At 46.2% G+C, this 17,075-nt stretch overlaps 1 protein-coding gene across 1 annotated transcript in view; it reads left to right on the top strand.

The window, feature by feature from the left end:
* The window catches only part of COL26A1 (collagen type XXVI alpha 1 chain), a 164,323-nt gene that overhangs the window by 71,879 nt on the left and 75,369 nt on the right, over positions 1-17,075 (top strand). The window contains exon 3 of the mRNA XM_052635965.1: positions 209-306. Within this exon, the coding sequence (XP_052491925.1) occupies positions 209-306 (98 nt within the window). The remainder of the gene's footprint in view (positions 1-208; positions 307-17,075) is intronic.

Below are 17,075 nucleotides of genomic sequence, written 5' to 3' on the forward strand. Positions count from 1 at the left end.
CAGCCATAAATTTAGTTGCTATGCGTGTGGGGTCTGTTTCTGTTTTATAAATAAGTTCATTTTTGTTAGATTCCATATAAAAGCGATATCGTATGATATTTGTGTTTCTGTGTCTGGCTGGGCTGGGTGGTCTCTGCAGGAGTGGGGTCTGCGGTGGGCGGAGGGGGGCCCTCACACTGTCCTGATGCTGCCCTTGTGTTAGTTACAGGACTCTGATCAGACCCACATACAGAGTGTCCTACCGCACGGTGACGGCGCTGGAATGGAGGTGCTGCCCTGGCTTTACTGGGAGCAACTGTGATGAGGGTGAGTCTCTGGGGAAAATTTTGGTTTGGAGAAAATAAAATCAATAAGAATTCTGGGATGCCAGAAGACTTTGACTACATGGACTAAAATGATCAATGTTGATGAAGGAGCTATGTGCTTGCGAATATGTAAATTTTTATATTATCCAGCTAAATGTACTGAATTGTCATTTACCTGTAACTGTGTTTATCATTTTATTAATTTTAAATAAGGGGGTCAGGGGATGGCTGCTGGCCAGACCGGTCCTCAGAGTCTCTGGATGCTCCTCTCCTACCTGCCCTCCTTCTGGGAGGAGTTCCTCTCTTTTTCATATTCTTTCTTTCCCCCAAGCATCTCTGAACTAAATGCTCAGGACCGGCCAGCTGGGGTGAGCCTGACACCCTGCCCGGGGGGCACTGAGGTGGGGTCCGTGTGTGCACTGCTCAGGCCAGGCCTGGAGGAGAATCATAAGCCCCGGCCTGGGGAGGAGATTCAACGCACAGCCTATTTCTTCTGCTCTGGCTCCGACTCATGCAGGAGCTGGGGCAGGCAGAGTTGGGTATATGGGCTCTGAGTAGATGCAGATGAGGACCTGTGAGCCTAGAAGCCGCACCTGTTGTAGAATAAGGCAGATGGGCCTGGTAGGTGGAAGGAGCAGGAGGGCCTCACCCCAGCAGCTCCTCTGCCCAGTTGGTGCTCAGAGAGAGGATGAGGCCCAGGGCCAGGTATCCCTTCCAAGCCCCGGGCCCTGGGCTCAGTCTGGCTCTGCAGCCCGAAGGGGCCAGAAAGCAGCGCTCAGGCAGGAATCAGAGGGGATGTCAGAGCCCACTGCTACCCGGCTCACGTCCAGCCTGATGAACAGGTTTGCAGCTCACCCGGTTCTCCAGAAGAGCTGGGCCGTCCCAGCTCAGGAGTCGGTTTTGTATTTGGAAACAGTAGCTGTCCTCAACCTTGACTTTCTGACAACATGATCCTTCCTCTTCTTTTTTTTTTATTCCCTGACTTGCTGATTTTACTTATGTATGTATGCACAGTCCCTCCAGTCATGTCTGGCACTTTGTGACCCCATGGACTGTAGCCCGCCAGGCTCCTCTGTCCCTGGGTATTCTCCAGGCAAGAATACTGAAGTGGATGGCCATGCCCTCCTCCAGGGGATCTTCCTGACCCAGGGATTGAACCCGAGCCTCTTGCATCTCTTGCACTGTAGGTGGATTCTTTACCCACTGAGCCACCGGGAAGCCTGATTTTTGTTATATTTATGTTAAAACACTATTTGCTGTTGTTTAGTCACTAAGTCGTGTCTGACTCTTTGTGACCCCATGGACTGTAGCTTGCCAAGTTCCTCTGTCTCTCTCCACTGGCAAGTGGGTTCTTTACCACCAAGCCATCTGGGAAGCCCAAGTTAGATCCTACAGAACAATAAAAACAAAACATTTGGGGTTGCCCTCTCTACCGAGAAATCATTTACATCTCTGCAGTTTTGCACAAGTTAACCTTCAGCTTCACAGAAACTGAGCTGTAACCTGTGATGAATGGCAAGGAAACAAGGTGACCTTCTCCCAGGATAACCCGTGCCCTGAAGTGGGCTCCATGACATTGAAAGGTTGGACCATCACCTTTTGGGCCCAAGCACATGTTTTGGGTAATTCTTGTAGACTTCACGGACAAAGCACAGCATTTGGCAAGCAGCATCAGGCCAGGGGTGTTTGGGGGTCAAGCTCTGTTCTCAGGGACGTTCTGCCCACCAGGACAGCAGTAGGTTCAAGCAGGACCGGAGGCGTACCCTTCCTGGGAGAGAAGATGGGGTAACTCTGACCTGGTCAAATGCCCCCAGAGGTACCTGCCTTTGAGAGTGCGTGGTACCTCCCCTCCAGAAGAAAGGTCATCCCTGGTCAACCGCACTGATGTGGGTTATCAGCGCACTCACCAGAAGTGTCTGGGCGTCCTGAGCTAATTAGTGAGAGGTGTCAGCACATCGCAAGACACTCTCAGCCTCAGAGCCTCTGCCAGCCCTCCCCTCTGGAAGGATCTTCCAGACTTGCCCGCCTCGATGAGGACGTGTATGCATCTTAGGGCTTGGGATGAGGTTTGCCTCTTTCAGGGAGCCTTGGGGTTGAGCAGTCCCTATCCAGCTGTGAGCATGAGGGTCCTGGGGATCCTATGGACTCGAGGGATTCCTGGGAGCAGGAGGCCCTTGGCTGAGGTTGGGACTGGCTTCTGGAAGCCCTGGTAACGACTTTACATTCCCAAGGATAAACCCATAATGTCAGGTGAAGTCAGAGCGGTGTCTGTGACTTCAGACACATTCCTGAGATGGTTGTGGAGGGGCCTGGACTGTGAACTCCCACTCGGTTCCCAGGCCGACCTCTCTGGAAAGCCCGCAGGTCAGAGGTGCCCTCCTCCGTGGTTTCGCTTTGCCTCAGATGAGATTCCCCAGGAGAAGTGCCTTTTTTTTCACTGATGTGTCTGGCCTTCCTTCCAAGCTGTCAGGTCTCTGGTTTTATGACTTGGGCTGGGATTGCCTGGGTAGGTGGCTCCCACCTCCCAGATAGCCTGTCTCTGGACCTGTTTCCCTCTGCTCTGTCTCCCCTTCTATTTCCTCCCTAGATGCCCCAGGAGTGCTGGCCCGAGGCTTGGGAATGCTCTCCTTCATAGACGCGTCTCCTGCATTGCAGGCAGAGTCTTTACCAACTGAACCACCAGGGAAGCCTCACGTCTATATACCGTCTATCCTAATTATTTTTTAAAAATGTTTTTATTTAATTATTTGCCTGTGCCGGATCTTAGTTTCAGCATGCAGGATCTTTAGTTGGAGCATGCAGACTCTCACTTGTGGCATGTGGGATCTAGTTTCCTTACCAAGAATTGAACCCAGGCCCCCTTCTTTGGGAGCATGGAGCCTTAGCCACCCGGACCACGAGGGAAGTCCCCCATCCTAATTATTTGAGGATTCTGCATTTGTGAATTTTACTAAAATTTATTTGTAACTCAAATTAATACCTGAAGCATTTCTGTGGCCGTTCAGAGCTGTGTGCAGAGTGATAAAAAATTTGAGTCGCCTCGTGTGTGTTCCCATGTTAGGAGGTTGAACCGGATGGCTCCCCTGCTTCCTGGTTTCAGTTCTCATGCAAACAAGCGTCCTTTTCACAGTCTGTTTAGTGCCGTGTTTTTCGTATTTTTGTGCTTTTCTTTTTTTTGGCGGGGGGAGTGATATCCTTGTCTAAAATAGCCTCAAGCATAGCGCCGGCCAATGCTCTTAGTGCAAAAAGACTCTGATGTGACTTCCTGAGAAAATAACGTGTTAAGTAAGCTTTGTTTGGCATGAGTATACAGTGCTGCTATTGGCTGTGGGTTAAATGTTAATGAATCTACAATATATATTCAATAAGATGTCCTTAGATGGAAGCCCACATAAAACAAGGTTATGTATTGATCGTATTGATCAGTTGATGAAAATGCTGTGACCTGATGCTCACAGGAATCTAATCCTGTATTTCCCCTACAAGCGATGGTTCAATAGTCACTGATTCAGGATTCTCCCTGATGAATGTGGCTACCCTGAATAAGGAGAATTAACTGTAATATCTGCATCTATCTAGAAATATTTTTTCCTTATTGCACAAGCAAGTACGTGTTGGGTGTAGAGAAGTGAAAACATCCAGAATTTTACCTCTCAAGGTGACCTCCGGTCTCATGTTGAAGAAAAACCCCCAGACCCTTTATTTAGTTGGGGAAGGGCTGCCCTGGGTCTGTGCTGTGGCACGCAGGCTTTCTCTCTTTGTGGCATACAGGCTTCTCTTATTTCGGAGCGGGGCTCTCTAGTTGTGGTGTGGGCTTAGTTGCCCAGTGGCTTGTGAGATCTTAGTTCCCCGACCAGGGGAACACCCTGGGTCCCACACCCCCTGCATTGGAAGGCGGATCTCAGCCACTGGACCGCTAGGGGAGATCCACAGACCTTTCTCTGTGCTTTCGTGTCTGTTACACTCTGCACACCATTCAATAACTTTCTTTTTCACATTGACTGTCATGAACACCTCTCCTTGTCAATACATTGCTTTCTCTAGTATCATTTTCAATGGCTGTGGAATTTGGGTACACACTTTATTAACTAACCCCCTACTAGAAAATATTTAACTTGTTTCCCTTAAAAAATTTTTAATAATCTTGGTGCAAACGTCTTTCTTTAACTGACAAAAAATTTACATATACCAGCGGACACCCATTTTAAGTGTACAATTTGATGAATTCTGATACATGCATATATCACCTCGAAGAAAATCCTCACCCCTTAACAACCTGTATTCTGATTTCTAACATCATAGATCAGTTTTATCCATGCTTGAACTTCACGTAAAAGGAGTCATACAGTATATACTCTTCTGTGCATCCTATCTTTCACTTAGGATGTTTTTGAGATTTATTCATGTCCTTATATGTGTATCAGTAGTTTATTTGTTACTGAGAATTGTTCCATTGTATGCATACGTATGTGCTAAGTCGCTTCAGTCATGTCCGACTCTGTAACCTTGTGAACAGTAGCCCATCAGGCTCCTCTGACCATGGGATTCTCCAGGCAAGAATACTGGAGTGGGTTGCCACTCCCTTCTCCAGGGGATCTTTCTGACCCAGGGATTGAACCCACGTCTCTTCTGGCTCCTGCACTGGCAGGCAGATTCTTTACCAGTACTGCCGCCTAGGAAGCCCATCCAATTGTAAAAATAACCAGTTTTATTCACCCGTTTTCCTGTGGATAGATGTTTGCGTTGTTTATAGTTTTTGCCTTTATGAAGAAAGCTTCTGTGAACAGTCTTGTTTATGTCTTTCTATCAACATGTCTGTTTTTATTTCCCTTGGGTAAATCCCTAGAAGTGGAATTGCTAGGTTGTGATGTACGTTTAACTTTTTAAGAGTCAAACTGTTTTCTAAAGTGGTTTTACCATGTTACACTCTTATCAGCAAAGTATGTTCTAATTGCTCCACATCCTTGTCAACAGTTGGTGTTGTCAGCGTTTAATTGTAGCCATTGTAGTGGGTATGAAGTGAGACTTCCCTGGTAGCTCAGCTGGTAAAGAATCCACCTACAATGCAGGAGACCCTGGTTCTATTGCTGGGTTGGGAAGATCCCCTGGAGGAGGGCATGGCAACCCACTCCAGTATTCTTGCCTGGAGAATCCCCACTGACAGAGGAGCCTGGCAGGCTACAGTCCATGTGTTCACACGGAGCTGGACACGACTGAAGCGACTAAGCCGCAGCAGCAGTGGGTATGAAATGCTTTCTAATTGGCTCTTGCCTGTTGACTTAAGATGTTGAGCATATTTCTGTATGCCTATCTGAGTGCTTACTAACCATTCTTATATCTTCTTTTGTGTCTGTTCAAGACTTTTGCTCATTTTTGAATTGTTTAATAATAATAATAAAATCAGCCAAACTGTTTCCAAAGAAGTGTTAATGTTTTGTACTCCCACAAGCTTGGTGTGTTCCAGCTGTTCCCCATTCTCACCAACATTTGGTGTTGTTAGTTTTTTTCACTTGAACTGTTCTAGTAAGGATGGAATGATATGTAAATCTAGTTTTCTTCTTTTTAAAGTCTGGTTTGACCACTCTAGTTCTTTTGCATTTCCAAAAAAATTTTACAGTCCATTTATTAATGTCTACAAAAATGTTTACTGGGTTGAGATTAGGATTGTGATGAATATGCAGACCCAGTTTGGGGAGAATGGATCTCTTAATGGTGAATCTTCTGATTCATGAACATGATACCGCTCTGCATTTATATAAGGCTTTAATTTTTCTCAGCAATATTTTGTAGTTTTCACAGTAGACAGCTTTCTTATCTTTTATTAGATGTATTTATAAGTATTTCTTTTTTTTTTTGGTGCTTCTAAAAATGGGATTAAAGTTTTCATGTTATAATTATTTTGTTGATAGTATATAGAAATATATTTGATTTTTGATTATTGACTTTGTGTCTGAAACCCATGCTAAATCCATTTTTTAATTCTTACATATTGATTATAGCTTATATATTGATTTGTTTGGATTTTCCACATAAACTATCATGTTTTCTGTGACTAAAAACATTTTTGCTTTTTCTTTTCAAATATTTTGCTTTTAATTTCCTTTTCTTGCCTTACTGGACTGACTAGAATGTCTAGTAAAATGTTTACTAGAAGTTGTGAGAACAGATACACTTGTTCCTGATCATAGGGGAGAAGTTCTCAATATTTCAAAATTTATTATTAAATATGTTAATTGCAGTAGGTTTTCTATGTATTGGCGAAAGAAATGGCAACACGCTCTAGTACTCTTGCCTGGAGACGTCCATGGATGGAGGAGTCTGGCGGGCTATCCATGGGGTCACAAAGAGTTGGACACGACTGAGCAACTAACACTTTCTATGTGTGCTATATATCAGATGAGGACAGTCACTTCTAAGTTGGTTGAGAGTATTCATCAGGAATAGGAATAGGTGCTAAATCTTATCAAATGCTTTTTCTGCATCTATATTCAAGTAATAATACTTTTACCCTTTGTTATGTTAATGCCACACATTGATTGATTTGGAATACTAAACCAATCTTTGTTCCTGGGAGTAGCCTTATTATTACTGGAATGAAGTTCATTTAGATACTTTATTCTTTTTTATATTTCCATGTTTGATGTCTATCTGTAGTTTTCTTTCCTTCTACTATCTATCAATTTTTAATTATGTGGGTTAAGCTGTTCTCATAAAAAGAACTGGGAAATTTTTCCTCCTCTGTTTTCTGAAAACTCTTTTTTTTTTTGAAGATTGTATTGCTTTTTCCTTAAGTGTTTAATTAAAACTTTGAAATCACAGGGAAACCATCTGGACCTGTAGTTTTATTTGTGGGGAAATTTTTGATAACAAATTCATTCTCTTTCATCTATATAGGGCCACGCATGTTTTCTATTTCTTAATGTTAATAATTATTTGCACATTTTTAATCTTTATAGGAGTGTAATTTACATACAACTCATTACATGTATTTAATTTACATACAGCAGAAGTATACAGTTCAATAACTTTTGACCCCATGAATGAATAATTTTCTATGTAATTCTCTTTTCTCTGGTATTCCGCCCACCAAATTTGCCTTAGCCTCCCTGTACTCTGATTTCTCTTTCTTCCGTTCAGACAGATGGCTGTGTTCTGCTTGGTGCCACCACCACCACGTGCCCCAGTCTGGAGAGTGCTTCCAGGAACCACCCTGTTTGTTTTCCTTCTCTCAGGAATCACTGCTCCACATGGTTCAATGTCTGTAAACATTCGTTTCATAAATTTCATCTCATTTTCTAGTTGTTTATAATGGGAGGGCAAGTTCAATATGATTTAGTCTACCATGACTGGAATCAGAAGTTACATATTTTCCTTTATTGGCCTTTTAGTTATACTTCTCTGTATGATATACTAGTACTCCAAAGGGCTACAATCTGTATCTTTAACTTATCATAGCAAACTTAAATATGGGACTCTTCCGTGTAAAATGAAAGAACATTTTAACAGTTCATTTATCTGCTCCCTCCATTCTTCGTGCCATTGTTGCCATATGCTTTAAATATGAGTGTGTTAGACATTTCACAATTCGACATTCATTATACTTTTTGCATTAACAGTCAGATTACTATTTAAGAAGTGAAGAGAAGGAAAGACAGTCTTCCCTTTATTCTGTAGTTATCATTTCCAGTGATCTTTCTTTCTTCCTGGAGCTCTTCCTTCTAGAATCCTTTTTCCTCAGCCTCAGCATTACTTATAGTACAGATCTACTTATAGTGAATTCGCTGAACTCAAAAAGAATTTTTTAGTATCTACTTTGTGTTAATGTTTATCCATCTATCATCTGTCTGTCTGTAAATCTATAAATATTTGTATCTATAGAAACATACATTTGTCGTTTAGTTGCTAAGCCGTGATCGATTCTTTGTGACCCCATTGCCTGTAGCATGCCAGGTTCCTCTGTCCTCCACTATCTCCCAGAGTTTGCTCAAATTCATGTCCATTGAGTCAATGACTTAACATAAAATTTACCATTTCAGCCATTTTAAAGCATGTGATTCAGTGGTATTAAATATATTCACAGTGTTTTGCAACCAGCATGCTATCTAATTCCAGAATTTTTTATCACCCCAAAGGGAAACCCTATACCCATTAAGCAGTCATTTCTCATTCTCTCCTTCCCTTAGCGCTTGGCAACCACGAATCTGCTTTCTGTCTCTACTGATTTACCTATTCTAGATATTTCATATAAGTGGAATCATTCAATATGAGGTCTTTGTGTCTGGCTTCTTTTACTTAACATCATGTTTTGAAGCTTCATCCAAGTTGTGGCATGTATCTGAATAATGAATACTATTCCATTAGATGGATACACTCCTTTTGTTTATTCATTCATCAGTTGATGGACAATTTGGGTTGTTTCCACCTTTCGACTATTGTGATTAGTGCTGCTTTGCACATTCACATACAAGTTTTTGTTTGCACACCTGTTTTCGATTCTTTTTGATGTATACTTAGGGTTGGGGTTTCTGAGTCATATGGTAATTCTCTGTTTAACTAGCTGAGGGACTGTAAGACTGTTTTCATAATGGCTGCACCATTTCACATTTCCACCTGCAATGTACAAGGGCTATAGTTTCTCCACTTTATCTACAATACTTCATTTTCCATTAACTTGTGAAATATTTTTATTGAGTTTATAATTGTGGATTGATTTTTTTTTTCTTTCTGTTATTTTAAACAGCTTGGTCATTCTATTGTCTTTCTGCATCCATTATTTCAGGTGAGAAGTCTGTTGGAATCATGTTGTTTCCCCACTAGGAATGTTTCCTTGGGTTGTTTTTAAGATTTTTCTTCATCTTTGCCTTTCAGCAGTTTGACTATGATGTTACCAAGTGAGATTTTAAAAATCTTGCTTGGGTTTCTTTGAACCTCTTGAATCTGCGAGTCAGTGTTTTTGAGCATATGTGGAAAATCTTGTGCATTATTTCTTCAAATGTATTTTTCTGCCTTATTCTCTCCCCTCCTCTTAAGATTCCATTTGCATCCATGTTAGATTGCTTGAAATTGTCATTGAGGATCTGTGTTTTTTCCCCTCCTTTCTTCAGGTCGGATAATTTCTATTGATCTGTCGTCCAGTTCATTGACTCTTATGCCTTTACAAGCTGCTGTCAAGCCCTCCAGTGAAATTTTCCCTTCAGATATTTTACTTTTCAGTTCTGAAATTTCCATGTGGGTATATATGTGTGTTTTTTTTTGTTTTGTTTATATTTCCCTGATAAGCTCTCCCCATCTGTTCACTCATTGTGACCATAACTTATTTTTGTATCCAAGAATGTGTATGTAATAGCTGCTTTTAAGTCTTTGTCTTCTATTTCCAACATCTGGGTCATCATATGGTTTGTTTGTATTGACACTTTTGACTTGGGTAGCATTTACTTCTTTCTCTATCTCTCTCTTTCATTCCCCTTCCTTCCTTCCGTGTTAATAGCTTTTGCTTGTCTACTGGACACTTTAAACGATATGCTGCAGAGATTCAGATTTTTGGGGAGAGTGTTGACTTTTGTGTAGCAAACAGGTAAATCACTGTACATTTATGAAGGCTTGGTTTTTATACTTTATTGGGGTGGATATGTAAAGCTCTTAGACCTGGGATACAGCTTTTTTACCTAAGGCGTAGCCTTTCTGTGGTTTCAAAGGCACACTATAATAATAAACACCTAACTAAGGTGTTTATTAAGCCCCCTAACTTGGAGAGACTCAAGCTCTCAGTCATCTTCCTTTTACTAGACAGCAGCTGATACATCTGCTCAGCTTTTGTAGCTTCCCCACTGTTGTTCTCTGCTAAGCTCATTGGAATCTCCCCTGCACATGCACAGTTCAGGGGTCAGCCAAGGATTTCAGGGTAGTTTGTACACAGAGTTTAAGGCTGTCAGCTCCATGTTGTTCTTCTCTAATTAGACTTCTTTCCCCAGTTTCCAGGTTCCCTGGCAGCCTTAAGACTAAATAACTGCAGTTTTTGATTTGCATTCTGGCCAACGCTGCATTGCCTGAACTGGGGTATGCCCTTGAGGGAAAAGCCATGTAATGCAGTATTCACTCAGTGCTATTCTCTTTTTTTTGCAAGTTTTGAATTCCCACCAGTTTCTGCTGGCTTTTTGTTATTCTTTAGTGCCTTCAAATAGTTGTTTAAAAATTTTATCTAGAGTTTGTTATTTTTATCTTAAGTGGAATTAGTCTGACACAAGCTACTCCATCCTACTGGCACTCGAACTTTGTGACCATCTTTTTAGTTAGATCTTTGTCCACACCTTTAGTGATTTCCTTAGAATAAATTCCTAAGCAGAATTATTGGGTCAAGGAGCATATACACCACATCAAGGATTATGAATCATACTGCCAAACAAGTCCCTGGAAAGGTCGCTTGTTACAGTGTTGTGGACAGGTTGAGAAATTCTGGGGGATAGAGTGTTGTCATGACTGACTTCCCATTGTGGTACCTGACACAGTGCTGGTACTTAGTATCTGTGAAGGCTGTTGACTGACTGTACCTGGAATACGATTGCTGCCGGTGCTGATCAAAGGAGTCGGCTTTAATCCTGGGACAGAGGACCACTACTTCATCACTAGAGCTACATTTGAAAGTGTTCCTTCAGCCACCTTCTGCCAGCAGATGTCCCTTCAGTGAGTTCAGCTGGCTGGCAGCAGAGATGATACCAACACCTTTATCAACATCATATAATTACGTCGGTATTCCTCACGTCTGAAATTTTGTACTTTCAGGAGGTCTTTCAGTCACGTTATTTTATATTTCCACAGTACAGATGCTGCTACAGACTATCTGTGTCCACCTCCCAGACGTATATGTTGAAATCTATTCCTCAAGATATAGGTATATTAGGGGCCTTTGGAAGGTAATTGAGAGAAGCCTGGTGGGCTTCAGTCTATAGGGTTGCAGAGAGTCAGACACCACTGAAGCAACTTAGCATGGGAGGTAATTAGGTCATGAAGGTAGAGCCCTTATGAATGGGACTGTTGTTGGTTGTTGTTGAGTTGCTAAGTCGTGCCTGACTCTTTTGCAACCCCACCGACTGTAGCTCACCAGGCTCCTCTGTCCATGGGATTTCCCAAGCAAGAATATTGGAGTGGGTTGCCATTTCCTTTTCCAGGGGATCTTCCTGACCCAGGGATTGAACCCATGTCTCCTGCACTAGCAGGAGGAGTCTTTACTGCTGAGCCACCTGGGACGCCCTGTGAAGGGGGTTAGTGACCTTATAAGAGACTCCAGAGAGCTCCCTCACCCTTTCTGCCATGTGAGGACCTGTGAAGAAGACAGATGCCTGTGAACCAGGAACTTGGCCAAGGTCATCCAGCTGAGAAATTGCTGATACAGAGCTGAAACCTGAATCTCTTGCTCCTGATTAAATCCTCCTTATTCTAAATAACTGGCAACCTTTAAGGTATTGGGAAATCCCACTCAAAGTTTCCCCAGCACAAAGGACAGATTAGCTGGACTCTCACCTGGCACCTTCATGGAATACCTGCTGTGGTCTGGTCCCTGGTGTCTTAGAAGCGAGATCTCATGTTGCTTTGGTGTCATGCAGGAGCTTTGCACAAACTCATCAGGAGATGATAAGTTTCATTCAACCAGGGGATACTTCCTGTGTGTTGTGTGTGTGCGCGTGCGTGCACTGGAGTCCTGGCCAGGACAGGAAATGAATCCTCTGGGCCTCCATATGGGCAAGGGCAGGCCTGGGGCGGGGTAGCTCAGCTAGTGCATCCAAGCGCTGAACTGACTGATTTGAGTCCAAGATGATGCTGACATTTCACCTCTGGCTAGAGCTCTGTGTATGAGTGTGTTTGTGTTTTAAATGGCTGAGTGTTCAAAGCCAGAAGGAGTTCTCCTGGGAGGAGGCTGTAGCCTCCTGGGTAATCTGCAGAGCTCAGCATTTTAGGGAATCTGATGATGTTTCTGAGACTTGCTACCACGGCTGCCATTAAAGGGAGGGGGACAAGCCAGTAGAACCATATATTCAAATTAGCCTGGAGGTGCTAGATGCTGTGCAAGATGCTTGGGTCACACTGACGAAAAGGAGACCTCAGGAGCTCCTAAATAGCAGGGGCAGGAGTGTGTTGGAGAGTGCCGGGGATAGAGGTGTGAGCAGATTATCATAACACTGCCAAGCAAAGGGCTTTGCTAAAGGCATGTTAGGAACTTCCCTGGTGGTTCAGTGGTAAAGAATCCATCTGCCAATGTAGGAGACGCTGGTTCGATCCCTGGGTTGGGAAGATCCCCTGGAGGAGGAAAGGACAACCCACTCTAGTATTCTTGCCTGGGAAATCCCATGGACAGAGGAGCCTGGCTGACTACAGTCCACGGGGGCACAGAAGAGTGGGACCCGACTAAAGGACAGCAACAAAAGGCAAGTTAGAGGTGCTGTGTGGCCCACAGAGGGCAGAGGTTGGGAAGGGCACTTCCTCCAGTTCATGACCTCGCCCTCCACGTCCAGCTCAGCTCACTTTCTCAGATCTGCACTCCCCCGAGCATCCCTTCACCCTCATAAGCTCCATCTTCTCACCTGCTGGTTTCTTCCCATCTTCACACAAAGCATCTCTCAGCTTTGAGAAAACAGTCTTATTGACTCTGCGTCATCCTTTACCACCATCCCGTTTTGGGCTTCCTTTCTTGGACAAGCCTTTTGGGAGAACTACCTTCCCCGCCTCAGCTTCCTTGCTTCCAGGGTCTTCTGGCAACTTGCAAGATAAAGCCTTTGCCCCACTTACCACTCAGAGGGTCTTTTCACTATTCACTGGCCAAGAGCTGGAACCCAATACATTTCTTGAATGAATGAATGAAGGATTACAAAGGCAGTTTTCACAGGTGTGTGATAAGAGGTTCAGAAGACGGGTGGCTGATTCTCCCCATTGTAGAGGCGAGTAACTGAGGCTTAGAGAAACGTTATTATCTGTGTGAGGCCTTGCTGGAGCCCATGGAGGAGCAGGAGACCAAGTGATGGGAAGAATAAAGGGCCATTACTTTCTCACTGGCTGAGCTGGAGAGAATTGCTTGGGCCGCTTCTAACACCTGTTTCTTTGCTGGCATCTTTGGTACACTTCTGACCCTGGCCTGTTGGGGAGAGTGAGCTGAGAATCTGTTCTGTTCAGCATCTGCTCCTGCTCACAGCCTCAACAGACAGCGTGGCCTCACTGATGAGATTCTGGGCCCTTTGATACTCCGTCCCAGCCTGGAGTGGTTCCAGCCGTCGAGATGGGTTTTGCTGTCAGGCGAGCATCTTTCGGCACCTCCTGTCATGCTGTGTGGGGCTGTAAATATCCACAGATGTCACCTGCCTGTTCTTTTTCTGGAAAGAGCTTGCACGGGGGCTGGCCCAGGTCACAGGCGCAGCGCTCAGCTGCTGGGCTGTCTGCACGTCCAGAGGGCTCCCAGCACTCCCTGTGGCCACTGCTCCTTCATTCACGGGCATTTCTCAGGGCATGGCTGGGGCCGCCGTGGTGCCACAGGAGATGGTTGCTAAGCTGGTTAATTTTCTGAGACTCTCCTGGCCAGAGTTACATGACCTCTGGGGGAACCCGAATGTTTCCCGCTGGGATCCAGGGTCTCTCCAGGGCGGAGGCTCCAGGTGCAAGACAAGGCTCTCCTGTCACTCCCTCTGATGTGCTGAACACGAGGAGGGAGATGGGCCTCTGCTAAGATCTAGGAAAGGCTGGTAGAGCCCAGGACAGTCAGGCTCTGTCTCTCTGTAGTCAGTCACCTCCTCAAGAGGTGAGTATCGGCCAGCCCAGAGACCAGGGGCCGGACCACGTGTGCCTGGAATGGCACAAACACGCTGCGGTGAGATGTCGGGGTAGACGGGGCTGTGCATGGGCGAGGAGGAGGGGCCGAGCAAAGGACAGCAGATGTGCCTTCCACCCGCCGAGCGCAGCCTTTGGCAGGGGGTGTGGGGAGGACCGGGTCCCTCAGTTAGTGTCTGAGGCTCCAGGGAGAACATGTTCATCCCCTAAGCAACCTGCAAGATGCCAGTGGGCTTCTCTCCAGAGGACTCAGGAAAGGAGTGGAAGAGCTGGCTAGCACATGGCCTGCGTGTTGGCGGGGAGATGTCGGCCGTGGGGGTGGGTGCTGATGTTAGAAGAGGGGAAAGCATAAAGAGAGGAGGAGTCTCATGAATTCAGCAGATCTGGGAGCTGGTCTTCCTCTTCCTCCTGCTTCATGTTAGGGTCCTCTGTGGGGCCAAGTTCACACACCAGGGCTCAAGGTCACATACTTCGGCTTTGGGTGGCTGGGGTTGGCTCTGGTGCACTGGAGGGGAGTGGGGTGGGCCGTCAGCCTGCTGCAGGGAAGCATTTCCAGAACCTTCCAGCTGGGGCCAGGGTCCCAGGGACTGAGCACATCACACCCACGCTGTGGCCGGGAGAGGGGAAGAGGGCCTTGGCCAATATCATCAACCGTAAGCTCATCCATATGATACTGTCTCAAACTGGGTGGAGCCAGTGGCTGGCAGAGGCGACTGGTCTACCCCAGTCTCACCCACAAGGGCTATGCAGCTGACTGTTTGGGATGTGCCTGCGCTTGAAGCCATGGCCTGTCATGGTGGGTGGTGCTGGACAGGCCCCATTCAGGGAGCATTTTCAACTCGACAGCCTCGTCTTCTAGGTGCTTCTGCTTCTCTTCCTGGGACCCCCAGGACTGCAGTGTCTTCAACAGCTCCTCATGTTCTCTCCGGGGGCCTCTGTGTCTTGACCCCAGGTCACAAACGGGGAGGGTTAGGGGATGTCTGGACCCATCACGACAGTCCTAGATCCTGGATGTACTGAGGACTGGAGAACACAGGCGTCTGCTGGGTGAGATGGAGCCAAGCCAACCAGGAGCCTCCCGCCGAGGAGGGGCTTCCAGGGAGGGCATCCCACGTGACCCAGGAGCTTGAGGAGTGACATGACTCTGCTACCATCCTCTCCTTCCCCAGAAGAGTGGACTGGACATCTCAGCAGACAGCAAGGACAGACCAGGATTGACAGGCAGAAATGGGTTCCCTGGACTAGGCTTCTCTGCTGAAACCTGCTGCCATCCTGATTCTCAGCTCAGTCTTTTCTCGAAAGAGAATGGAGGTGGGTGGGATCCAGCCCTTCTGAAGACTGGACAGGACATTTTCTTACAGTTTCTCCTAAGGTGGGGCCAAGAGGGGCCAGCTCTCAGGATGGAAGGTTAAGAGCCTTCCTGGAGAGGAAGGGGTGGTGGGAGCTGAGTCTCCTGGGATCGCAGGAGCAGCTGTGCAAAGCACCTGGCAGAGCTTGCAGGAGCCTGTGCTCACAGTGCCTGCTGTAATCCTCACCACTCACACTGGAGCCATGGCAGGAGGTGGTGCGGAAGCCGGAGTCCTGCCCGGCGTCTCCAGGCTCACTCTTCCCACCCCCCAGGTGCTGTTCTGTGAGCTGTGGCCAGGCCGTCCTCCAGGCAGCCACCCTTGGGCTGCATTAGTGTCCTGGGGGTAAGCTGGACCCACTTTGCCTGCACGAGGTGGCAGCACACTGTGTATTCTCATGTCCTCGATGACGGGCTCACTGCATCTGCTTGCTTAGCTCAGGCTATTGTAACAGAATTCCACAGACTGGGGGCCTTAGTGAAAATGAAAGTCTCTCAGTCGGGTCCGACTCTTTGCGACCCCATGGACTGAACCCCACCTGACTCCTCCGTCCATGGAGTTTTCCAGACCAGAATACTGGAGTGGGTAGCCATTCCCTTCTCCAGGGGATCTTCCCAACCCAGGGATTGAGCCCAGGTCTCCTGCATTGCAGGCGGATTCTTCACTGTCTGAGCCACCAGGGAAGCAAGGGGACTTAAACCACAGACATTTGTTTTGCAAATGTTCTGGAAGCCGTGCAGTCCAAGATAAAGATACTGGCAGATTCGATTTTCAGTGAAAGCTGTCTTCCTGGTCACCTTGCTGTGTCCGACACAGGGACAAGGAGAGAGCTCTCTGGTGTCTCTTTAGGTGGAAGTTATTAGTTACTCAGGAAAAGGAAATGGCAACCCACTCCAGTACTCTTGCCTGGAAAATTTCGTGGACAGAGGAGCCTTGTAGGCTACAGTCCATGGGGTCACAAAGAGTCGGACATGACTGAGCGACTTCACTCACTCATTAGTTACTCAGTTGTGTCCTGTTTTGCGACCCCATGGGCTGTAGCCCTCCAGGCTTCTCTGTCCATGGGATTTCCCAGGCAAGAATACTGGAGTGGGTAGCCATTCCCTTCTCCAGGGATCTTCCCAACCCAGGGATTGAACCTGGTCTCCTGCATTGAAGGCAGATTCTTTACCATCTGAGCCAGCCCCTCTTCTTGTAAAGGCACACACTAATCCCATCATGGGGCCCACCCCCAAAATTTGCTTGGTGATATATCTATCCATTCCTCTATCCCTCTCTCCATCTTACTTTTTGGTACCTGGGTCCTCATGTCCTGGGTGGATGGGCTCAGACAGACAGCTTCTTCTTCTTTTAAAATATTTATTTATTTATTCGGTGCAGCAGGATCCTGCGTGCAGCATCTTTACTTTCGGCATGTAAGCGCTTAGTTGCGGCATGTGGAATCTGGTTCCTTGACCAGGCATCAGACCGGGGCCCCCTGCACTGGGGATGCAGAGTCTTACCACTGACCACCAGGGAAGTCCTGAGAGGCAGCTTCTTTAATATCTCATCTGCACCTCACCCCAGGCTTCCCAGCTGGCACAGTGATAAAGAACCTGCCTGCCAGTGCAGGAGA

The sequence above is a fragment of the Budorcas taxicolor genome, chromosome 2 (genome assembly GCF_023091745.1).
Source record: "Budorcas taxicolor isolate Tak-1 chromosome 2, Takin1.1, whole genome shotgun sequence".
Classification (NCBI taxonomy): domain Eukaryota; kingdom Metazoa; phylum Chordata; class Mammalia; order Artiodactyla; family Bovidae; genus Budorcas; species Budorcas taxicolor.